The sequence below is a fragment of the Onychostruthus taczanowskii genome, unplaced genomic scaffold, assembly GCF_017590055.1.
Source record: "Onychostruthus taczanowskii isolate IOZ18803 unplaced genomic scaffold, ASM1759005v1 scaffold11, whole genome shotgun sequence".
Taxonomy (NCBI): domain Eukaryota; kingdom Metazoa; phylum Chordata; class Aves; order Passeriformes; family Passeridae; genus Onychostruthus; species Onychostruthus taczanowskii.
In genome coordinates, this window is record NW_024497629.1 from 9,509,785 (window position 1) to 9,535,811 (window position 26,027).

At 38.8% G+C, this 26,027-nt stretch overlaps 1 protein-coding gene across 1 annotated transcript in view; it reads left to right on the forward strand.

Annotated features, from left to right (window-relative positions):
• Window positions 1-7,074: 7,074 nt before the first annotated feature.
• MBOAT2 (membrane bound O-acyltransferase domain containing 2) overlaps window positions 7,075-26,027 on the forward strand; it is a 92,633-nt gene continuing 73,680 nt past the window's right edge. The window contains exons 1-2 of the mRNA XM_041421799.1: window positions 7,075-7,184; window positions 24,464-24,609. Of these exons, the coding sequence (XP_041277733.1) occupies window positions 7,113-7,184; window positions 24,464-24,609 (218 nt within the window). The 5' untranslated portion in view covers window positions 7,075-7,112. The remainder of the gene's footprint in view (window positions 7,185-24,463; window positions 24,610-26,027) is intronic.

Genomic DNA, 26,027 nt, shown 5'->3' on the forward strand with positions numbered 1-26,027 from the left:
AAAGTACAGTTTAGAAACATTAAATTTACTTTCATCATAAACACCAATCTCAAAAACCATAGAGGAGATAATAGACAAACCCTGCTTTTACACACAATGTAAAGGGTGAAGAAGAATGAAGCACAGCACGTTAAATATATCTAATTATTTATGATTATGATTTAACTGAACTATCAAGGAAAAAGAAAATACCTTATATATACCAATGAGTATATTTAATCTACTAAAATGCTAAATTTACATCCTATAGTGTTTCAGGTACACGTACTGCAATTTTAGGAAGAGTGCTCTTTGCCTGAATGGTTGAACTTTATGCAAATGGCTTCACTTATGCAAGTAACACCACTTATGGAAATGGAACACGTATCTGAGCTTGTGACTTGAAATAACTCTCAGAAACCTAAACACCAGCATGCATCTTTGAGAGTTCTTCCCAGAACATCACTTACTAAAGTTTTGGGCATGTTGTTAGGAGGACTATGGTATTATGACTTATCTCACAAATTCGTATTTGGAGAATGCTCATACTCCATATCTCCTCATGCTTGCAGATGGACACTTAGCAGACAGGACATCAAGCAAAGATACAATGAATAAAAGTAAACCTCAGTGGAGTATTTTTATGCTCAGTGGCTGACAGTGTGAGGCTCTTGGTCCATTTCCTCTCAGGTCTGTAGACCTCTGAGCTGACCAGCCTGTCCTGCTGCTCTGAACATCAAAGGCTCAGCCACTAGAACAGCTTCTTGTGTGTTGTGCAAAGCAAGAGAAAGGCACTGGTGGAGCAGGTGAGTACCAGAGCAACTGCAGAAACATCCAGTGAGGAGTTCAACTGCACTGGGCTGTCTCTGGCTGCAGCCAACAGGTCAAATATCCCAAGAACTATTTTCCATTCAGCATGTCCCTCAGGCTGGTTCTGCCACACACCACCAGTTCTGATCACTAGAAAGTCCCCTGTGACCTAGTGGCTGCCAAAGAGGAGGCACCTCAAGCTGTGCTGACGTTGTTGGAGTCAGAAGCAGCAAGGTAGAAATTTTAAGAGCAGGAGTACCAATAGTATGTGGAGAAGAAAATAATAGGAATGATGAGACAAGTGGGAATGAAGTGTTGTATGTCCAATCTTATCCTTTCTAGTGCAGATATGTGCAACTGAAATAAAGAATTTAAAATGAATAGCAGACAATTAAACTAATAAGGCACATGAACACTGAGGATGTCTTATGACAAAAACTTAAAAGATGTTTCAAAAATAGGAGAATAATTTAAACTCAAATGAGCACACAAGACTAACCCCAGAAACTCCTGAAGGAAAATTTCGTACTTCTTACTGAACAGAAATATGACAAGATTGAACACAATAATGCATAAGAACAGGAAGAATCATCCCAAACTAAGTAGCAATTACCATATGGACTGAGAAAGCTATTTAGTGCCAGCCAGTCCTGGGATAGAGGAAAAGAAAATGCCATAGTTCTCCCTTTCTCTACTTCAAGTTAACTGTGAACTTGAAGTAACTGAAAGGAAAACTTACTTGGTAACCCTAATTTTAAATTGCCTTTTTGTTATTTACTTTGCATCCCCTCCTACAGGTCAACCTTTGCTCTTACAGTAAACTCATTTTATTCTGAAAGCTTATCTTGGCATTGAAAGCAACTCTAAAGCAACTTTGGGATTAATAAGGCATATTATTATTTGGAAAACAATTAATCCAACTAAAGAAGAATCTTAGTCCTATCTTGTTGCATCCAACCTATGGCAAGTGGGAGGAATCTTGGGAACTGAGCTCTCTAAGCAGCAAAAATCAGTTTGAGAACTTGTAATATCTGGTATCGAGGAAAGTCAGGTCTCCCCTTTCAGCCAAGGAGACACGATACTCAGACATCACAGAAACCTGAGAAACTTGTAAAAACTGTTATTTCTATGTCCTGCTGTTACAGTATGACAGGAAATAAAACTTAATTATATATTCACTGCACACTTATTCATATACATTTCATCTGAATGTGGTTTTTTTTACTAGTTAAATCAATAAAAAAAGGTAGATTTGCGAGTTTTTTTACTACTGTTTTATAGTAGTAGGTTCCTTGCAAGGTTATCACCAGCCTCTCCCATCCTCTGCATCTCCCACAGTCTATAATAAATAATTAATTAAGCTCAAAACAGCTGTTCTTAAACTCATAACCTAGCTTTGAAGTTCATTGCTTTTATTTCAGTTCTGAAAAAAGAGCTTCTGTGCCCTAAAATTTTCAATTATCACAGTGACAACAAATCCCAAACTGCCCGTGGCACTGGTTTTACATTTTGAAATGCTGTACACTATCAGTTTGGACTGTTTCTCCATAATTTTTTTTTGGTAGAATTTGCTTTTAAAAGGTAACCCATTTATCAGAGTAACTTGTTGTTGAAGTCATTGGCTTGACCTTATCATGAAAGCAGGAAGTTCCTTTAGCAAAGAAATTACAACTCCTACGATCTGTACATAAGAGTTGATATTTACAGCTGAACAGTCAGCTTTCACTCATCCTTCTTTAGAAGCTCTGCCTGATTTTAACAGACTTTGTGCTGTAATCAAAAACCAAAATGGTCTGAGCTGAACATGACTCTATGTTTTTGAGACACCAATGCATTTCCCCATAAGAGAATTTCCAAGATGTAAGCACTTAGAAGAAAAAAAAGTTGATCTAAATCAAATATATGATTGAAACTGATTGCTGCCTTAATAACAGAGAAGGTTGTTCACTCTCAGAGCAGCTCTAAGACTAAAATAAGTCAAAAATCAGAAACCAAAGCATTCTGCTAGAAGAGCCAAAGGGAGACTTTATCTGTCTTGATTCTAAGCTGTGAAAAGGAATTTATATTTTTCCTCATAAGTAGAGAGACAAACAAATGTTACTTGAACTAGCAATTAACAGTATCATCATGAAGAATTCCAACAAATATTAAGGAATCACACAGAGCACTAAATTACTAAAATAGCTGAAATGGCTAATTAAAGATTACATAATTTCAGAAAACATCTGATGCATGTGAAGTTAACTGTGCTGTGCAGAATATTTAAAGATATAGCAAAAGACTGCTTTGCAGGAAGGGTGAGGCAAAAATATAAATACCTAAATTTTTAGAGCAGATTTTTTAATTAAAAGTATTTCCATTTGACTGGCATCAGCTTTTGAAGATACATTCTCCTCTTTGTAATGAAGTCTCAAATATTTCAGGCTAAGCAAGCCAGACAGGAAAGTCTAAAATAAGATTTTACTGTGCAAAAGTGGTTGACTCTCTTAACACTGAAACTCATTTTCCTTTTCATTTATTTTGTTAGAAGGAGTTTCAGTAATTGTTCCTATTTTCTGACTGTGAATATGTTCCTAGAATGGCCTTATAAAACAAAGAGGAACAAGAACTGTACACAATGGTGCATCTAGAAACTTTATCCCTTCCTGTCCCCCACCACAGTGCTTCTCGTTTTGTTATTCTGCCGTAGAGTGTCATATGGGAAGGACTGGTATTGTTAAGCACCTGAATATCTTACAGTGTCATTCAAATAAACAAACTTTACAGGAAACCTCTAGTGTTTGTTACTTCATTCTGACAGGCTGAGGAATCTCTGTAGGGCTGAGATGCCTTTGTGATTATTTTTGTGCCTAGGAACTATAAGCATTTATGGGACCATAAAAACTTAATCAGAAGTAGAAAATCAGAAGTTCATGGTAAGCCAAGCCACTCTCCTGGAATTACTTAAATCACCACACCCTCCTGCACTCTGTCTGACAGGCTTTGGTGGAAAGAATTTCCTTGTGGAAGTATCACTTCTTGTTCTCTTACATTAAAATATTTTAAACAGTAGGTATGTAAGTCATGTTTATTGAAAACTGTCCAATTCACATGAAATTTTACAGATTCACTACTCTCAGTACATCAGTTCCTGTGTATCACTCACCAACCTTCTTTTTCACAGCATCATTTACCTTTCAGGAGCAACTGCATTGTCATTGTGTCGATGTGATGCAGAACGCTACCTGTCGCCAGACTTTGCTTCACCTTCCCACACCCAGTATTCACACACAGGCAGGAAGTTTCTGAAAACACCTGTAATAAAACCTTCTTTCAAAGAAAAGAAAAGAGGAAAAACAGAAGACCTAGTTTTACTGCAGTGACAGCCCTTACCACACATTTATACAGCAGACATCAAAGACAAGCCACATTTTCTCTGTCAGAAATCCCTTATTTTCCTGTTACTTTCTTCTCAAGCAACATTTGTACACTTCACTTTTAATTGCAAACTTCGATTTTCAGCTCTGTGGGGCAGGACACCTTTTGTTCTTCCATGTAACCAATCTCCCCCACCAAGGGAGGGTTTCAACAAAGGGACTATTATTTCGTAACTGTTTTCAAGATGTATTTCTGTGATGTTGAGTTCCCCAACACACACCTTCCTGAATAAGAGCACAAGTCAGTCTTCCCAAAGCACCACATTTCTCCACTGAAAACTTGTGAAAGACATAACTATGTAACTTAATGCCATAGGTGCAAACTATTTATGATAATACTGTGATACACAGTATAGATGTATGTTTGACAGATGAACTCCTAGGAGTCATACAGGAAATAATATTTTTGCTATTTTTTGGGCATTGCAAGAATAAATACACTCACAAAAGAACAGAATTTACCAGAAAAATAAAACATTGTGTTTTAAATCCAACCAACATTTATGCTGTGAAATCATGAGTTTGTTTCTTTTGTTAATTGGAAACAAGGAGTTCGTTCAGTAGGTCAATTCACTGCTGCCAGTATTTCATCAAAGTGACAGTAATGGCATCTCCATAGGTTTATACACGTGCACCAGAATAATTTCTTGTGATTAGACAGATTCAGAATTAGGTATCAGCCTTTTCTAAAGCAGCTCTTTTGTGGCTTCATTTGAGAATGTTTAGTTTAAGATTTCCAAAGATTTCTGTGTGTAGATATGTATCTTAATTAAAGAAAATCAGATAAAGTGAGCTGAGTCTTCATATACATATATACATATGTATAGTGTAATGCAGACTGTACTGAGCTTAGTGACACTGCACTCCTATGATGTTATTCACACACATATATAATTTGCAAGTTTAGATGTAAGAAACTGATTCAGCATTAATTGGGAAAAGTTTGGCGGTTTTTTTCCCTTTCTGAAAGCAGCTCTTTTTTGCTTTACCACAAGAACATTATGCTATTGCTTCTGCAGATGCTACCCCAATTGTAATTGCCTGTCATGCAGTGAAGCAATCTAATTAAAACCACTTATTTGCACCTATTAACCGGTCTCTAAATTCAGACAAAAGACCTTACCACAAGCTAAAACATAAGTACAGAGTGTGGTCTGCAATTTAGTAAGAGAAACAACATGTGTTTTCAGATAATTACACTTACCTCTATTTTCCTGCTATTATCAATTAGCATTAACCATGAACTTAAATGGCTATGTAAATCACTACACCTGGCCACTTTTCCAGACACAGACTGCTAGTAGGACATTGGATAAAGCATTTAATCTTTTACGTGCTTAAAATGGTGACATTTTTTGTGGTGAGGGCAAATTTCTGATTGTATTGTGGTTTAGAGGTGCAACATACAAAAATGATAAAAACTGTTTGATAAACTGCAAGAAATAACTTGCAGTCTGATCCCAAGAAACACAGGGATCTTGAGCAGTTTTATAGATAAGACCAGATTATTCCTTTGCAACCTCCTTCACCACAAAAATATTAATTGCCTTTTAGAACAATTAGTATTTCAGATATTTCATAGGGAAAGAAAAATTCTACAGAAAGCTCTAATGTAAATAGCAGGCAGGGCACTAAACCAGAATGGCTTTAATAAGTAGCCTACTGCATAAGCTCATCTGGTAGAGCTTTCTGCACTTCCCTAATGCCTTCACTGAAGTGTTTTGTTTCACACTGGGTAACGTTGACTGGACCAGTGGAAGAGTTGTGCTGCACACCAATTCACTACTATGGCCATCACATCACTTCTTGCTTTCTTTAAGGAAACAGCACTGCTAGATTGAACCCACTGATGAACGGGTGCTTTTATTGCGTTTCTGTATTTAAGAATTAGGCCAATAATAAAATAAAACCTGTATCTTACAGCATCATAGACAGACTTCCTTAAGTTCATGGGTGGCTTTAAGAACACAGTTTCTTTATCCATTTTTTGAGCCACTTCTTCAGGGTTCCAGGTCACCCTGAAGAACATGCCCAGTGTTTATCCATCACTCATCCCGCTCTGCGTACGCCGCTGCTGAGCGCCCATGTGCCCGTCTGGGCGAAGGGCCGATGGTCCAGAGCCGGGCGTGGGCTGAGCTCTTCATTACCTGCACAGTTACCTGCACCCACACGGTCTGGGCTACCCTCAGCGACGGACACCACCTCAGGGGCCACCGGGAACCGACCCAGCCAGCACCGTGCTCCTGCCCGGCTGTCCCTGCCCGCCCACCCCGCGCAGGGAAGTGCCACTTCCCATGAGGTGCCCGCATCCATCACCCAGCCGCGCCCTCAGCGCTCACCCCGCACACCTGGGCGCGGGTCAGCGCTCAGAATCACAGCTCAGAATCACAGCGTCGTTTTTTTCGAGACTCCGCGATTATCGAGTGGAGTTCGACCTACGAGCGAACGCCACCATGTCAACCAGACCGGCACTGAGTGGTCTTTCCTTTAACGCCTCCAGGGATGGTGACTCCACCACGGCCCTGGGCAGCCCGTTCCAATGTCTCGTCCTGAGAAGAATGTCGCAGCAGAATGTCCCCCAGCGCAGGCTGGGACCGGGCGAGGCAGCGCCGGGCCCTGCGCGGTACCTGCGCGGTGCGCGCAGCTCCCTCCCACCCACCCTCAGCGCGGAGCGGCGGCCGCGGCACCGCCTCGTCCCGCCCAGCCCGCTGGGGGGCGGGGATTGGGCGAGTCCGCCCGTCACTCCGCGGCGGCTCCGCGTAGCGATTGGTCGCCGGCGCTGTCAGTCATCCGCGGGACCGCGCCCGCCCCTTGTTGTCACGGCGCCGTGCGGGGCTGGGGCCGCTCGCGCCGCTGTTGTTGCCGCCGCCGCGGGAGCCCGGGCGGGGAGCGGCTCCCGGCCTCGCCATGGCCACCAGCACCACGGGCTCCACGCTGCTGCAGCCCCTCAGCAACGCCGTGCGCCTGCCCGTCGACCAGGTGAGGATGGGGAGGCGCCCGCCCCGCCGCCGCTCCCGCGGGCTCGCCGGGGAGGGACCGCACCGCGCCCCCGCTCCGCGCCGTGCTGCCCCGCCCCGGCCCCCCGCGGCCGGCGGCGGCCGCGATTCGCGGGCAGGTGCGCCCGCTCCGCGCCCGCCCCGGCTGGTCCAGCATCCCGCCCGCATCCAAGCGTGTCCTGCCCGGCCCTGCCTCGCCCCAACTTGTTGGCATCGCCGGTCGGCCAGATGTGGATCCGCAGCTGGGAGCGGGGCCGGTATCAGTTCAAGGGATGCAAAGGTTGGGCAATAATTGCAAATGCTGAGCGGCGCGCCGCGCCTGGATGCGCCTGCCAGGGGGGTTTACACGCGGTGTTAAATAATGTGCGCCGCACACAATGCTGCTGGGAATTCGTGTGTGCATTGTAGGCAGAGCGCTTCTGTGGCATCTATTGTCCAAGTGATACAAAAATTCCTGAAGGCTGTTAATCCTGGTATCTTCACAAAATATCAGGAGATTACAAAATAAGATTGGGAAGCTAAGCTTTGCCGAGTTTAATCACTGAAGCTGGACCAAAATGTTTGTTATGGGGGAAGTGGTCTGGACCTCCGAAATCTACAGAATTTTTATGTATTTAGGAGTACATAAGAAAAGTAATCTTCATATAAATTTTGTGGCATCAAGAAATTTCATGTTGGGTTTTTTTTTGTAATGCTTCATTCATGTATATATGAGTGAAACACATCAAAGAAAACAGTCTGTGCTTCAGTAGAGGGAGACTTTGGTGGCTTGCTGTTACAAAATACACCTGGCAAGTGAGAGAAGTAACTGGAAATGAAACACAGAGGAAGGAGCATGCCTAGTGAAAGTATTTTGGAAGTGACTGAGTTAGACATTCTTCTTTTTTCTTCCCCCATTCCTCAGCCACTTGTTTGAATGGAAGGACGGTTAAGGATATACATGAAAAAGTACCTTCTAGAAAACAGGTACAACAGGCAAGTTGAAATTGAGCTTGCTGGGATGGAATAGATACTGTGCACCCCTGGCAATGATACCTGTGGCTGGGATCGATGGCACCTCGTGGCTGGGTGCCTCATACCTGCAGGTGCTCAGCTGCTCTTGCCAGGTGCCATGTGGTTATTTCCATAAAATGTACAGCTTCTACAGGATACTGTAAAACACGTCAGTATTGACCATCTTTTTATGGCATGATGTTGGTGGTGTGTACTCATAGCAGTAGTCATAATGTAATTGTTTATCACATGGTGTGACTACTGCCAGAATTGTTTTAATGTTGTAGGTACGACATTTTGATGATAATGACATTACTTTTTATCAAAGCCTGGAAAACTTCCCTGTATTGAATGTTTTGGAACAGATGCTCCTGTGGAGCCAAGAAGTTTTTATAAAGTACTGTTGGAGCTCTTGGGAGTAATCACACCGGAGGGTGGCTAGGCATGTAGTTTTAGAAAGTTTGTTGTAAGCAGTTGGAAGTCAGACATACACTGTTTTTTGACTGTACATAATATAGGTCCAGTTGTGTATGAAGGGCACTGATTGTGACTGGAGTATGAATTGAAGGGCTTCAAAATTTTGCTGCATTGAGGAGACTATATCTATAAAAACCTGATTAAAAAAAAGAAAGTTTTTTGCAACCTCAGCTCAAGATTCTATCTTGATAGTAAGTTTGTAATACAGAAAGAATGTGAATTGTGTTCAGTGTAATCAAATCAAAGGGAGTGAAGGAGATAATGAGGTCAGGGAAGAAAAAGAAAGTTCTGATACTCTTTGGTGTGTTTGCTCAGAGATTATGCATGACATTTGGTGATACTATAAGCATATTCAGAATGAAAATGTAGCACTGCTTTGAAAAAATAATAGAAGAATGAAGGTTTTTGTTAGTACATTGTTTCTACTACTTGCTCCAAATCTGTACTATGACTACAGTCATACCAATATAGCAGTGGCTTGAAATAGGCACTCTGGTGTAATACCAGCACTCAGAACTGCTGGAGACAGTAGGGGGTTTTTTTCTGCACTCAGTTTCGGTTTTGACCACAATTAGGTACTAATCTTTATCCAAAATGTTGCTTAAATTGTGATTTAGATTTAAGCCATTACTATCTAATTATCCTGCTAAGGCATATAACTATTGGAAGACAAATTGAGGTACCATGTGTCCATGTTGCCTTACTGGTGCTCAGACAAATGAATGGAGAACCTTCCCTATTTTGCAGTGTATGGAAGTAGAAACTTAAGTTCAAGGTGAAGTTGCTATCTCTAAGATTAATCAATCAGATCCACATCTCTGTGTGAGAGAAATTGATTACTTTTTTAACTTAATGCTTGGCAGAACTAGAGGCAGAGATTTGAGAATGGTGTTGGTTATGTGCTAGTTGGAAGTCAGTGCATAATATGAAGGGTGAGCTCCATCATTTGACACAGCAGTCTTCTCTATGTGCCCAGCTGTGTAGCAAAAGAAAAGCTTTGTTACTTTATCAATTTGCTAGACTTTTTTTTCTTGGAACTAGAGTACTAGGTAGCTAAAGGAATGGAGAAGAACTAGTTTTCTGCTTCTGTGTGTAACCCCCAACAAGGTATTGTGCAGTAACTTGTTGCTGTGTTAAGATTTCCTTTGTCTCTCATTTTGTCTTGCACCAAGTTAACCTAGAGGACTACTTGGAAAAGTTAATGTGTTCTTTATAGGCTTCTTGGGCCTGTTTTTTCTGTTGTTATTTTCAATCATTTGATGAGAGGGAAGATGCTCAGTGTCAGCAAGAACCTAGAGCAAACTTACCTTTCTTCTGTATTTTGTAGTATGAAAAAAGCCCCACTGCTTGGGAGTGAAAAGCCTCGTAAAAACTGTTTTTCACATCTTGGAGAACGTAAATTGGCTGCTCAGGAAAGAAAGCATTCTGTCAACAGCTGTGGCACATTAGGTCCTTAGAGTTAATGAATGAATGAACAAATATTAATGTACTTCATATTCCTTGTGTCTTTTCAGGGGACAAGGAGCAAAAGTAGCCATGTCCTTCCCAACCTGGACTACTTCGCAAGAGAAGTATGGGAAGGTTTACCTTAAAAACTTGGCTGCTGTCACATGTAGCATAATGCATTGAGGTTGCAATTTGAATTATTTTATTGTAGTTACATCTGTCACCTAGCTTATATTTTTCCTGTTTGTTCTCATGTAATATTTATGCCTCTGCTTCTTTCTTCTTTCTGTAAGGTGAAGCCTGACAAATAATGTGTGGGTCTGTTTCCAATTCTATCACTGCCTTGCTGATCTTCTATTGACAAATGACTTATCTTGATGTGTCAGCTTACTTTTCATTAAATTGGAAAGATTTAAATTTGCTTTGACAATGATTCTAGGGGTGCAAAGCTTTCTTTTTGTCTTTTTGGTCGCTGTGGGGTTGGGGAGTTCAGAGAATAATCATTGCTTTCACTTCTTCCACCAGAGGGAGCAAAATTTTTTTACTGAAAATACACAGAAATTGTAGGGGTTATTTGTGCCCTTCATTTGTTGTAGAAATTGGTAATTTATAGTAGAGGAATAGTTGAGCAGGGGAGATAGGAGACTGACTATGACAGTATGTGAACATCAACTTTTTATATGAGTTGTCGAAAAGATTGATGTTGAGATCCTGAAATACAGTCTGAACTTCAGTGATTATCTTCTAGATAAGGAAAGGAAGAATGTGGCTCCAACTACTAACAGCATAGATGTGTGAAGATATGTGGACAGAATAAAATGTCATGCTTATGATTGTGCACTTGACTTAAACTCCAGGATGTAAAAATAAGCAGTGTTTTTTCACCAGAAGAAAAACAAGTTCTCTACTATTTCCACGCTTTTCTTGGTTTTTGTGGTTGTTTTTTTTTAAATTTTTTTAAATTTTTTTCCCAATCTAGTTTTAGCTTTTATTTGGTCAAGTTTGCTCATTTATGTAGAATAAATACAATTTTCTACGTGGGTGCCATCAATCATCAAAGAATCTAAACTGTTTTTTTTTTTTAAGAATAGACAAAGTCTAAAAATCCAGGTCTTCCTAAACATGAATTGCATTAGCCACACAAACTTCCTTAATTTAGTGATCATAAGCCTGCTTGCTGTACCTTTACATAATTTTCTGCATAGGCTTCCTTGTTATCCAAGTTGCTTTCATCATGCCCTTAACACACTTGTTTCCACATAAAAGCACTGACCTATGCTGAGCCTGTGTTTCACCTTTAAGCCCTCAAGGAGAGTGGGCAGGAATTTTTTTTTCCCATGTATATATCTATGAAATATTTATTTCTTACATGCATATGATGTAAGAAAGCAGTTTAGCAATTTTTTCTCCTTTATTTTGATGCCTTGGAGGTGAGTACAGCTGTAGTTTGGAGAAAAAGCAAAGCTTGGAGTAGGGGTAGGGAATTTTGCCTGATTTGCCTGCAGAGTACATCTGAGTATGTCTCCTAGTTAGTTAGATCTGTTATTTCTCAAAATGCAGCTGTAGTTTGGAGAAAAGGCAAAGCTTGGAGGGGGGGTAGGGAATTTTGCTGAGAAGCGTTATGTGCCTGATTTGCCTGCGGAGTACATCTGAGTATGTCTCCTAGTTAGATCTGTTATTTCTCAAAATTTTGAGCATTAGTGATGTCTTCTATCTTATCGTCTTTAGATGATGATAATCCCTTGTTTTCTGCCAAGTCAACATAAAGTAGCCTCCTGAGGGCTGAAATGTTTTAGTCTGATAAAAACCTTTTTTGTCTAAACATGGAATGGATATCAAAATGTTTGTCCTGTCCAGAATTTAGATGGCCTAACATTTGACTGAAGCATTATCAAAGTAGTAAAAAGAATAAAGTGAAGAGTGTCCCAAGTTTCTTTCTTTCAACATTAGACCCTTGTCTAAGGATCTGGTTGTGGAACGCAGAGCAGCTTGTAACTGATTTTTCAGATATGACCCAGGAAATTTCTAAGGAACAGATGTGAGTAAAATGAGCATTCACGGGTGTGTAAAATGCAAACACTGAAGGCAAGGGAGTGGTAGGATAAGCAAATTGTGCCCCTACTTTGCCCTGTTCTTTCCTTATATGCTGCTAGCAGCAGTCAGGAGAATGAAGGGTGGATGGCAAAACATGGTTTTCTTTGATGATAGAAACTGTAGTGGTAGTGGGTGAAAAAAAGCTGGAAATAAAGTTCTGTTCTTCATTCTGTATGTTCTGTTCTCAGTAATGTTTTGAATTGTTTCGATTTGCTAGCCAGGTTTTTAGTGGTTTCTTAACTTCCCTTTGAACTCTTGGAAGGGAGGGAGTGTATCATCAGGAGGGTCCTGTTCAGTGACACCTTTCCCAGGTTTTACTGTTTGTGGTTAGGTGTTGACTTACTCAACAAACAATAGGTAAGGAGTTAACTCTGCAATGAAAAACGTGTAGAGAAGGATGAAATGGTTGGGATAATAGGAAAAATTGACAAGAGAAAGTCACTATCTTGAAGGAAGAGGTGAAATCTGTCATGAACGGGGTTGGAAAAGAGCAAACACTGGGTTACAGTGTTAGAAAAGATGGGCTATTTATGAAGTGATAGAAAGATTTAGTGCAAAAAGAAAATAAATCCATAGTATTCAGGTTCATGAATATTGTTGTGAGGATGTGAATTACAGAACTGCTTTAATTCTTTAATATTTACAGAAGCAGCAGTGAATTTTGCTCTCTCACATGCTTTCATAGAGTGTGTTTTCTTCAGTTTTTTGCAAAGCAGTGGAAAAACTCCAAATGTAGTTAGACCTAAGGTTTCTGCAGTAAACATTTAAACTAAATACTCTTTACCTGAACAGCTTGTAGTCACCTGCTTTGTTTTGTCACATTCTTCTCACATCCTTATGCAAGTGGTTGAGGTTGTGTGTGAACACGCATCTGTGCTGATGACAGTACAACCCATTTCTGAGTCCAGAGTGGGGTACAGGAGTTGCTATGAAAATACTGCAGTTCTGGGATGTTGAAAAGAAATAGTGGAGTGCTCAAAGAGCAGTCTAATAAAGGAAAAAAGATTAAGGCATAAGGAAGATAAGAGTCACTTTTTACGGAGTGCATGGTTACCACTGTGTTGCTTTCTGTTTCTGAAGGGTTTCTGCTGTAAATCCCTTGAACCACAGCTCTTAGATCTTCTCTTTCTGTGGGGCTTTTTCTTGAGTACTGTGCTGACTTTAAGCAAGAGTTCTGAAACAGCAATAAAACTGAAATAGATGAGTCCTCTTTATCATTCAGTGGTCCTGACATTTGTTGACTTTTCACTCTTGTTTACCTGTTCCTGTGTTGACCTAATGAAGCCCTGTGATACATCCTTTGCAGACTTGATTACAGCATACTTTCTTCACATTTATTATTTTGACTAATGTGCACTTCTCCTGAGTAACATGTGCCCATTTTTTTTCCTTGTTCCCCTTGAACGAGGGAGTCCAGACTGGAGTTTTATTTTTTCCTGGAAAGTGAGAACAACTACACATAGCAAAGTGAAAACCTGTTTGCTTGATGTGTGCATCTTCGTAGTATTTTTGTTACAAAGAAATTTGATGTAGCTCTTCAGTATGGATATTTTCTTCTTGCTTTGGGAAGTATTTTAAATTCAACATCAGTTGAATCAACATGGCTAGTCTTTTAGCACATAAGTGAACAGATCTGTTTGAGAATTTCAATTTGTCTGCAAATTTAGATAAGTGCTCATTATGCTTACTTGTTTTAAGTGATCATTCTGATAGCTAAGCCATCTTTTGCAAAGAAAAACTTCCCTACCTCTGCTTTTTATTCTAGAATAATATATTCAAAGGTGAAGAAGCTATTTTGGTTTGGCTATAGTATTGTGATTTTCTGTAGCTGAGATTTTGGTGTGTTCTTCTGTTTTCAGTTAAAGTGACCTAAGCTGCTAAGAAGGTGTACCTATTCTGAGATGTGGCTTTTGAGCATATTGGTTGTATTAGTGCAGTGGTATATTCTATATAGTAATGTCACCTGTACAGATCATTCCTAACCTTTCTGACCTGCCTTTTGGCTCAGTAATGCTCTTGATTCTACTGCTTCCTCTCTATCTTACACACACACACATAAAACCCCAATTATTCCATTGACTAAGCATGTCATTGAAAAATTGGACTGAAGGCCCAGACTAAAATGAATTGGGTTTTGTTCTTCATGGTGGAAAAAGCTAGAAAAAAATTTGAGGTCATCACAAATCTGCAGAATTTTAGAAGTTCAGTCATGGCTGAGATTTGTAGAAGGTCTACCTGTACAATACATCAGCAAATAATTTTCTGTAATGGAATTGAATATAAAAGGTCAGATAAAATATTTTAATATAAAAGTATAATTCTAAATGTTACTAAATTATTATTAAAAATTGGATTAATTTGAAAAGATGTAACATATCAAAGTAGTGTCCATTGCTTGTGTGGATTGCTGCATACTGTAGATGTTTAAAGGGCTGCTGTTGTGCTTGGAGATGAGGCTTGGCTGATCTCATGGGAATGATTGCTGAACTGGGAAAAGCAGGAAGATAACAGACATGGAGGAATACAGACTGTGTTGGATAGTAGCTCGTTCAAGGGAGAGTGTAATGAAGCCCTCTCCTATTTTTTTACCTTCCCACAGAGAGCACTGAGAAGCTGTCATTTTAAAGATGGAGAGTATTTGTTCTACTTGCTAATTGAACTCACTGTTGTCCTTACCAGATTTGTGCTTTCTGTATGGACAAGAGACTTACTTTCAATATCTGTTCCTTATTTTAAGATGTATGTCAGTTTCTCATATACCAGAGGAATATAATTGTAGTGAAGTAAGATCTTAATTGACAAAATGCCAGCTTCTGGTTGCATTTGAGAAAGATACCTCCCTAGGTGTTGGTTATTTTGCTTTATTTTTAAATGCCTAGGAAAGTGAGTAGCTTATGAAGTTTTTGTAAAATTTCAGACACTGTAGAGGTTCTCTGGGCTTTCAAATAAAAACTTGTCATTCAAATACACATTTGAATACCCTGTATTTATAGATTTCAGAATAGGAATTTTCAGTTCCCCTGGAGTTGCTAGATGGAGCTTAACGATTAACTAGCAACGAAAGGAGAAAAGAATGTAAAAGTATGCGCACAGGATGGTAAACATAGCTGGAACTATTGGATAAACAGATAATGAGGAATATAGTGGGTTTTTTTTGACCAAGTTCTATCTCAAGAACTAACAGCTGATTCCCAAAAAAAGTTCAAGGAAAGGTCACCTGTAATATTGAGGCACTGATTGAGTATGACCACTAGAGACCCCTTTAGACGACTCTGTAGGACCATAAAAGGGCTTCCAAGAGGAGACAGATGCATGCAAATTAGTTCTGGGAAAAATGCTGTTTATGTATTAGCTAGGAAGTACACTGTAATGAGTATGTATGATCATGATGGAATAAATACCCTGTTATAAAGTTCCACACACATTGATTAGAGAAGATATCCTCTGAAAGTGTCCAGCACTGTAAAAAAGAATGCCTGCTTTCTAATATTTCATACTGTGTTATTTTCCAGCTGATTTTGTTATCAGTGTACTGCTGATACATGTGACAGAGTAGAGATTTTGAGTTCATCTCATTATGTTCATGTGCACTGTGAGTGTGTGATAAAAAGCCATGGTTTTAAAAGCACAGTAACTGAGTTGGTCTTTGTTTGAAGCTGTGTTTTGCCAACATAATGTCAGGCTGTGGTGTTTTGATGTTGTAAACTCTTTTTCCCTGGTAGTCTGAGATCTGCCATCCTTAACTGGCCAAACCAGTTTTTGCTTAACAGAAGCAGGGAGTTTAGGTCCTTATTGTTTCTGAAGAGAGAAGAAAACAAAACACACAAACAAAAAAACCCAAGCCAGCATTCTTAGTGTGATTTCACCTTTGAACCAAACTCGCATCCTAGATTTTGGATATTCCCATGAATAAATAGCTTTTTTTGACAACTCATGATCTATAATGGTGACTTCTTAAGAGCCTATCAGAGAGAACACCCTTCAGCCAATATCTTCCTATCCTTAACAAATTAGTTTTGGTTGTTCTCACTATAAAATGTACATTGATGTTTCATTTTATGTCTTTAGTCATACCGTTTATTTTAGAGTAATTCTGAGAAATGATTAAGTAAGACTTCTTTGAAAAAGCTTATTGGATTTGATGCTCATTTATTGCACAAACCAGATTACTATTGCCTCCATCATGTTGTTTGTGATGTGCTTCGCTCCCTGTGTGGCATACTTAACAATTACAAACTGGGAGTTAATACTGGAAATAGAACTGCTGTTGCTAACCTATGTCATAACTGGATTTGATGTTTTGGGCTGAAGCCAACTTGGAAAGAAAACATTCAGGATCTTATGTTAAGTCCTTTCATCTGCCAACAAGTTAATGGAAAGATGGAGTGTATGTGTCCAATATTAAAAAGCATTTGCCAGTGATGTTGATGTTGAGTAACACAAATGGTTAGAGCATGCACTTAAGGAAGTGGCTGGTATTAGAGGGCTGTGCTTGGAGTTTTCATCTGAGTAAGTGTCCCTTCACACTGGATACTGTATAAACATTTGGTAGTACAGTCTTTGCTACAAAGAACGTTGTGCCTTAATACAAGCATCTCCCATGCTGATGTGATTTCAAAATAATCACTGCTGCTTATCCTCCATTTCTTCATGTTTCACCCATGAAGCAAGGTTGAGACTTCACAGCAGGAGTGTTAATTAACTATATTTTTGAATAAAAAATACACTTGAAAGCATTTTTGCAAGATGTATGATGCTTTCAGTTGAAAGAGGAGTCTTGTTTCTTCCTATCATTCAGAGAAGAAAGGTTCTCTGAACTACTCTGTAGTATCTGTCAACTTTATCAAAAACCCTTGCCAGTATCTCTGAACTCATCTTCCTGACATTTCCCAATAAATTGAAGAAAATTACCAAGTGGTTTGATTTTGAGCCTTGTAATGGAATTACTTTTTTCAGTGCAGAAAATGTTATTTCCTTTTTTCCCCCTTTAATATTAGTGCAGCAATTTTGAGGCAGTAGTTGGAAAATTGACATTGGTTTCAAATAAGCCATTCTCACTTTTCAGTTCTTAGCTGTCTGGCATTAAGCAATTATTGGATAATTGTACAAGTTGTTTTTATACTTGAAGAAGGTTAGAAATTAGACAGAAGAATATCCATCCATACTGCTGTCTGATTGCTGTGGAGAAACATTAACTGCCCTGTATGTTATAACCAACTTCTTGTGAACTCTTGTAGATGTTTTTCATTCCTCAGCTCATTGTTTTTGTGGGAAAGGGAAATAGTTTTGACTTAACTTGGAGCAGGAACAAGAAAATAATGATGTTTAAGGAACAAGGCAGAACCGATGTTTCATTAATTGTGGTAAGGTTTGGCAATTTTTGACAAGTATGTGTCAACAAACATCATGCTTGAAAAGGTTTGTGTTTAAAATGTTTCTGCTAAAGTGGCCCTACTGATTTAGAAAAAAACATCAAAGCCTCGGTTTTAAGGTCTTTGTAAGGTGTGTGTACATTATTCTGTCTTGATCTTCTAGTTCTTGCAAGAACTCATTTTAAAGTGGTTTTGTAGTTGATATTCTATTTCTTTTCCTAAAAATATTTTTTTTCTCTAATAGCCATAGATGTTGAAAAGAAGAGCTAAAGGTTGGAGCGGAGGCATGTAGTGCACCTTGCTCATTGGCCCTGTCAGATACACGAGGAAGCAGAGGTCATAACTTTGTCTGTGGTAGAATGGAGGGCCAAAAATTACTATAGAGACAAATAATGCTGGTATCTTGCAGCTCAGAAAAACTGAATTCCAGGGGGAAAATATACCACGGTGTGGCTAAGAGGGGTACTCCTAAATCTCTGTCTGCAGAATTGCTGTATCCACAGGTTCTTGTTGTCTGTAAAGCATCTTGCATCTTAAACTTGTTATTTTAGGCTCTGCACATGATCAGGTAGGCTTCAGTGCTTCTGCTTCTATCTGGGTAATCTTTTTTCAAAGGCTAATTCATCAGCAATAAGAACAGAAGTGTCTTCCTATTTTTCTTCAGGAATAACTTAGAAAAAATGCACTAAAGAACAAACAGACAAAAATCCACAGAAAAACACAAACCCCCAAACAGAACCCTCGCATCAGCTTTAATTTATCCAAAGTCTTGTATTGAGGCCACGGGCATTAACTGCATTTTAAAGGTTTGAATACTTATTTTTCTTCTTATTGGAGAAAATTTGTTAAAAATGAGAAAATATAGAAGCACCAAGACAAGCTAACTTGCAACGAGTTTGTGTGGGTTGCTGGCAGAAAGAGTAAAATGCAACATTCCTGGGTCGTCTTTGGTGCTTCACCTGCTAAACCACTGTTTCTCTTGTGAGGTACTTTGTAGATGTTCTTTGGGCGTCTCTCAGTACCTTGCTGTAGCTGGTAAGCAAAACTTTGTGCCATTGTGTTGCTGCTTTTCAGAGGATTATTAGTAGGCTGTAGAGTGTGGGCCTGTATGATTAACTTGTGCCATCCAGTTAGGAATGATCTGAATCAATAAAATTCCCTCTCTGCTTTGGCTGCTTTTCTGAATGAGGCAAATGCCTTCTGTGCTGTGAAGTAGCAGGATTCCAGAGGATTCTGCTGCAATTGACTGCAGCAATTGGCTTTTGATACTGAAATATAGCTCATATGAAGAGGAAGCTTAGCCTAAAATCTGAATTAGTAGATAAAATTTGCATATATTAAAATGAGTTTTGTAGAAGAAATAAACTTTTCTTCTGTATTTTGTTTTAATGTGGACTTAAATTTCTTTAACAATTTATTAAAGATACTGTTGTAAAGTTGGAGACTTCCAGGTCTTCAAATCCAATGTTATACTAGAATTTCCTCTTGATGATGCAAATCCTTGTGACAGTGACCTTTTTCCCTTTTTTTTTTCCTTTATGTTAAGAATTGATTCCTTAAATACTTTTTCCTTAGCATTAACTTTGTTTTTACAAAAGCATGGCATAAATTACATTTTAGTTTTTTAAAATACTAAAATAAATGTCTTTGAAACTTATATACTTTCTGTTGACTTTTGCAGAGGTCATGCAAATGGAGAGTTTCTTATGTAGATAGCTTAATGCAGTTAATGATATAATGGATTTGTATTTTGTGTAGCTACTCCAAATATTGAAACTGTGAATTTGTGTTCATGTTTTACTATTATGTTTGGCATGAGTTGTGCCTATGAACTGCAGTGCTTGTATGACTAGTTTTGAACCAAAATAGTGGATTTAATTTTGAAATTGCTAGCCTACACACAGCAGGCTCTGTAATAGCTTAGTATGTGTAACACACACTTGCATCATTCATTGCTGAATAACTAGTGGTGATAATTTACATTATAGTTGTATGTTTTTTATTCTTATGTGCCCATAACTTTCCATTGCACATTGCTCTCTCTGTAAGATTTTGAGGTGTTATGCTCATTGGCTGAGCTGTTGGTATCCTGTACCTGAGGAGGAATAAAAAATTCTGTTTGCTTTCTGATATTTGTACTAAATTATAACTGCTCAGGGTGAAACTTGCCATTCTACGGCAAGATATTTTGTTTTCCCCCATGAAATCTCATCTTTAAATAGATCTTGGTTAGTTTGTTTTTATAATTTCTTCTGTAAAATTGAAGCTGCTTGTTGCAAGAGGTTTTGTGACCTCATGGAGGCACATTACAATTAGGTTTGAAGAATGCATCATGTAGCTTTAGGGAATGTGTTGTCTTTGTTCTTTGTGGGTGTTCTGCTCACATCCGACCAAGTCATATAGTATTTAGAAAGCTGTATTTTGCCCATACTCACAATGTTATAAGAGCTTGACATAAGTTTTCAAGAGGTACACAAGTATACAATTCCTGATTGTTGAAATTTGTATATATAACATTTGCCAACAAAATTGCTGCTTGGTTGAGTGCCTGGTTTTCATGGAAGCTTTCAAGGTGGTGATATCCAGCTCTGTCCTTGTTCCTGCTCATTTGATGTCTGTTCCTTTTGTATCCTAGACAGCCAGATAATTTGTCACCCTTTCAAGGCAAGCTGTGTATGTGAAGGCAAGTTCTTCATCGGTCTCAGTGTGTGGGTACAAAGAAGCTGTCTGTCACTTCCACACTGGTCAGCCTGGCTTCAGATGGGAGATGGAGTTAGGAAAAGGCTGAAAATTGAATTTTGGCATTGTTTACTAAACGAAGTAGTGCAGTACAGAAAAAAAGTGTTTCTGTGGGATGAAGTGGTTGGCATTGAGGATCCAACATGGGTGCTGTAATAAATTTGGGAAATATTGCTTTTGCCTAGGTTAGTCCATGCACTAATGTTCACTTATTTTCGGAGCAGGTATTCTAGTTCAGTTTAGTTTAAAAAAATCAGGTTTGTGTATCTAGACACCATTGCACAGCACTTGAAAAAGCATGTGGAGTGCAGATAACTGGGAGGCTTCAGGAGCCCCCTCTGATCTGAACTAAACCACTGTGGAGATGCACGAATTATCTTGCTGCTGGGGTTGGAAGTGCATGCAATGGAATTTGGGAGCCCAAAGAGTCTGCTTCTCATTCTACTCTTTTGTAGTATTGGCAAGGGATGAAACTTCTTTCCATGTGGAAATGAGTACAAGTGGTAGAAATGAGTGCTGTGGACTGAAAGTCACAGGGAAGTTTTGATTTTTTGGTTTTTTAAAATTTTTTTTTTGTTTTGATTTTATTTTGGTAGAAATTCTGTGTTTTCATTTAAAATGTAAGTAGTAAAGTATTCAAGATGTTTACCAAGGGAATGTATAACCTGTGATAGCAGATGTTCAAAAGTCAGAATAAGTGTCAGATGAAGATTACTCCTGTGACTCTAACACTGCCCAGCAGTGCTCACAAACTCTTCCATATGACCTCCTTTATTTGGAAGGCAGGTCAGTAGTAAACCAGAGGGTTTTTGTGAACTGGAGAAAAAATAGGGAAAAAATTAGATTGTAGTGATGACTTTAAATTTTGCTTGTATTTTGAGATACTTTGGGCCTGATTTATAGGCATGCTGGATAATCAGAATAGCAGCTGAATTTATATTTTCAAAACACAGTTCCAGTTAAAGTTCTGTTAAACGTATTGACTGAAAAACTAGACACTGAGTGCCTGAAATTGAGCAATCAAAGTTAGTGGGCATTTATTTTACCCTTTGGGCTTTCATAATTTTTGTGGTATTCATTCACCTTTAGAATAGGAATACTGATCTTATGAAATTATTGCAAAGTTTACATTTATTGTATGTAGTCTTACCATGTTACGGACAGAGCTGCATAAAATGTGGAGTTCTTATATTCAGTGTAGAATGCAGATGGTAGGCATTTAATGGGTCACAGGATGAGGGTAAAAACTGGGCAATTGTCCATTTGCTGAATGAATCAGAAATACTGCTGGGGAAAATAGAATAAAGCAGCAGAAAGAATATAGTCAGAAGTAGGTTGCTTGGCTTTCAAAACCTTAACTGCTTCATGGCTTGGTTTTACATATATGTATTTAAAGCTTTTGGAGCTTTACAAGTTTTGCAGAACTCTTGGTGCTTTGTAATCTGCATTTTGGTGCACTGAGACAAGGATAAGAATGGGATTGGTAAGAGCAGAGAAGAAATGCAGGGTGGTGTGTGACTATTGTGGTGATGCCTTAGATTTTCAAGTATTGTATATGTTTGTGCACTTTTTGGAAAGAGCGGTTGAAAAATACCCACTGGCAGTTTTGGATGCATTTGTGAGGAAGGCTTTTGGAAAAGGTTTGTGCTGCTTGGGTCAGTTAGTTTCGTGTTCCAAAAAACTGACATAATAAATTCACATCCCTGGAAGTTGGCTTGTGGGGTTGTTCTTAAGGTATATTATCTTGCATTTTATTGCTATTCTTGGGGAAGGTGTTTGGGTGTTTTTTTTTTTTTAATGGGGTTTTGTTTGTTTGTTTCTTAATTAGTGACATACTGTTTTTCAGATACAGATTTGATCATTAGAGTAAGCAGCTAAACTGAGAGCAAGTGCCCAAGAAAGGTGCCCCCTTTTCACTCCCTACCTGCTGAATCCTTTGTCAGGTTTGCTTTTTGTGTTTTGTGTGAGGATTTTACTCATTCCTAAACCATCAGGCTCATTCTGAATTGTGAGATTCAAGGTTGTTGTTTTGTTAGTGTCTGCTCCTATAGAGTTGGTGATACAGGTCAGAAATGCTAAGCACTTTTACCCTTTTCATAGTAGTAGTAGGAGCCAGATGATGACTTTTCCTTTTTCCCTGGGTCTTGCTAGCTTGCTTTTGGTGGTAATCTGAAAAAGGAGGACACTGTGTGATACCAGTTGGTAAATTATCTACATTGCAGTCAAAGCACTAATGTCTGGGCATTCAGTAAAACCAGCCATGCAGGTGTGTCCATTTCAGGACAGGTATTCATGCTCATTTCTTCCCTCTGTCTCTTTGCCTCAGCTTCACTACATATCTGTGAATGTGCAGCCTTCTCTGTCTCCCTCCCCTTCTAGACTGTCTAGGATGGGAGTTCTTTGGGTCAGAAACATGCTTTGTGGGTTACATAGCATAATTTCTGTAAGAAATATTCATACAAATGTTGATCCTGAATTAATTTTTTTTTTGTTTTCATTTTTCTTTCTTGTCCTCTTTTCTAAAACATGATCAGTTTGTTTCCCTTTCATGTGACTGTTTTGTATAAAACTTCTCCACTAAATCCGTAGAATCATCTTGGGTAATAAACCTCGCTCTGTTTCATTTGCATCATTGCTTATAAAGGAGAGAAAACAGGTCAAGTTATGCCCTGAAAGAATATCTCCTCATTTATTTAGGATTTTTCAAATACTGTTAAAAGCATAATAGAAATGTGGTAGTAAGAGAACGGATGGAAAAGTGTACGTGACAGTTTAAAGAACAGTTTAATTTAGGGAGCTGCACCTATTAAAAAGACAGCCCTGCCTTTTGACTCTCTTTTCCTGCTAGCACTTAATGCTTTAACTTGGTGTTACAGGTTTTGGAGCGGTTCAGTTGTTACAAGAATGAGAGTTCTGTAGTTGTTGTTTTAATTGCTACTTTAAAAATGCCCATGTTTGCATACTCTGACCCTTACCTATTATGGCCTGAAACTTGGCAGAAAAATGTTTAAGGAATGGACAAGGTGAGTTATGGTACTGCAAGTGTGCACTGTGTTGCTGCAAACATCAATATTAGGCTTGCTGTCAGGAACATAAAAATGGTATTGTCATTGTACCCTGTGGTGTTAAGATTAAGTATGTATTTCAGCTAAGAGTCTAAAAGACTGTTGTGCAGAGGACCAGTGAAGCATGCAGGATGTACAAGTTTCTTTTATTGAAGTGCTCAGAACCTGAAGCAGTGGTTCCCAAGCTGTTGCTTGTGATGACTTGGGATGCCACTGTTAGACATGGAAAATTGTTAGGCAGTTTTCTGTGCGAGTAAAAAATAAAACTATGAAGTGAGAAATGTTACTTTCTAAATAAAGTAATTTATCCGGCTTTTTGTAGCTTAAGCTACTTTTGGTAGTGGTTACTGTATTTGAGGAATTTCTTTCTTTATTGTGCCCTTACTGTTGCATTTTTTTCAGGCCATAACTAGAACAATTCTTTTTACTCACTGATATAGTTTTATTCAATTCCGCTTTTGCTTTCAGTGCCCTAATGTCTTTAAATATTTAATATACAAGAAATTTTCTATCTTCTAGAATAAACGGCCTGAAGGGAGGAAGAATTTGTGAACCTATCCTACTTGAATGCACAAGAAGAAAATGCAGTGTGCAATCATGCTGTTTATCTGATTACATAGCACTGAAATGCACTTCATTGAGCCCTGCTTCTGCACAGGCTACTGAAGTGATCTGTCAGTGATTTTTGGAGCTGATATGTAGCTTTGAGTCCTGCTCACTTAAAAAACCAAATAAAACTACAGCTCAGATCTTCACATTACTGGGAGAGTAGAGGTGATTTAATGGTTGATAGTGGTTCGGTATTCAGAAAATCTACAGCAAAAGACGTCATTTTCTTTTCTTGATTTAAGCACATAGTGCTTAATGTGTTCAATGCATCTTTTCCTCTGAGCTGCTCGGGGGAGCACTGGTTTGTGCTTTGGCCAGGGAGGAACTCGTGGGAGCTCTTAGACATGCCGTGGTAAAAGCCACGGCAAAGCTATGGGTTCTACAAATTGCTAAAAATGTGTGGATATTTCTGTTAATTTTTAATACACACTTGTGTGAGTTCTTCTTTCTTTTCTTTTTTTATGCAGGTCAACTTTGTAGTGTGCCAACTGTTTGCCTTGCTTGCGGCAATTTGGTTTCGAACATACCTTCATTCAAGCAAAACTAGCCCATTTATAAGACATGTTGTTGCAACACTCTTGGGCCTTTATCTTGCACTTTTTTGTTTTGGATGGTAAGTTGCACTTAAATTCATTTTTCAGGAACTTCTCAGTTTTTATTTCTGTGTTACGAAGAACCTTATTACCTAATTATGTGGGGTTTTTAGCTGCTGCAAATGTACAGCAATCAGCTTAAATATTCTGATGAGGTGCACAAATTTGGACAAGTCATCTGTTTGCAAACTGGTAACTACCATACTGGCTGCCTGTGGTTTTGGCAAGATGAAGCAGATGCAGTTTGTTTAACTTCTACATCTTTTTTTTCTGTAAACTTGCTGGAGAAGTATTCTCTTGAGGCACAGCACAGATGTGGTGACTAGGATAATTCCCCATAAATACTCATGACATGAGATAACTCAGTGTCTTTTTCTGAATGTTGAATATAATGTGACTTTTTAAAGGAAGAGTTGCTGGAACTGTAAAGCATATCTAATGACACTCTAGTAGTATAAAACACTTGGAAAGGAGCTGGCTTTGACTTCAGGCTGTTTCATGGTTTCTTTTTCTTTAATGATTTGGGGTGATTGTTTTTCAAACGCCAGTTTTGTGTGACTGCTGTTTGCATATCTTGATCTTTTCACAGTGCAGCAAGACAGAATGCTAGTAAAGTTAGAAAAGGGTTTGGTGAATTTTCTTTCTTCAAAAAACAGTTTACTAAATGGCTCACATCTTCCCAAGACGATTTGAGTGCCAGTTTAATTTTATTGCATTGTAAACAAGGTGCTTACTTAGCTTCAAGTGTATAAAGGACTTACTTATGCTGACTATTATAGAGCATGACTGAACTAGGGGGAATTAATCAAGCTGTTGTGCAGGTGGGAAGCTGCACACAGTGTGTGTGTGCTTCTGTCTCTGCACATGCAGAGTGTGTTGGCCTCTACACTGGCATGTTGCAGAGCTCTTCCAACATTAATTGATATATCTTGTTTTTAAACTTTAGGAAAGGAGATCAGTAACCTTTATTCTTTAGATTTACGTGCCTGATGTACTTTCATATGAAACTCTACTACTCCAATCCATTTCTTAAATTTGTGGCCATGGCATTCTGCTTTGAGAGAATAATCTGAATATAAAGACTTCCAGGTTTAACACCACAGACAAAGAGGAGGATATGGGAGATAGAACGTACTATGTGAGGATTTTTTTGAGAGCTGTGTAGGCTTAGAAGCACATTGTTTCCATTGCTTTAGAAGCAGAAATCATTAATTGTAACTTGTAATTGGAAAGGGTTACTAATATATTCATATATGAATTTTGGGTATGGGAGATTTTGGAAAGAAACAACCTCTACTCCCAACAGACATAAATAAAAAATTGTGGAAGCATCTCACTGGCAATATGCCCTGGAAAAAAAAAACCAGGAAGATGCTTTCCTTTTAAGAGGTTTATTTCTATTTTGCAGTTACTGAGCTAAAAACTATTTTAAAATTAC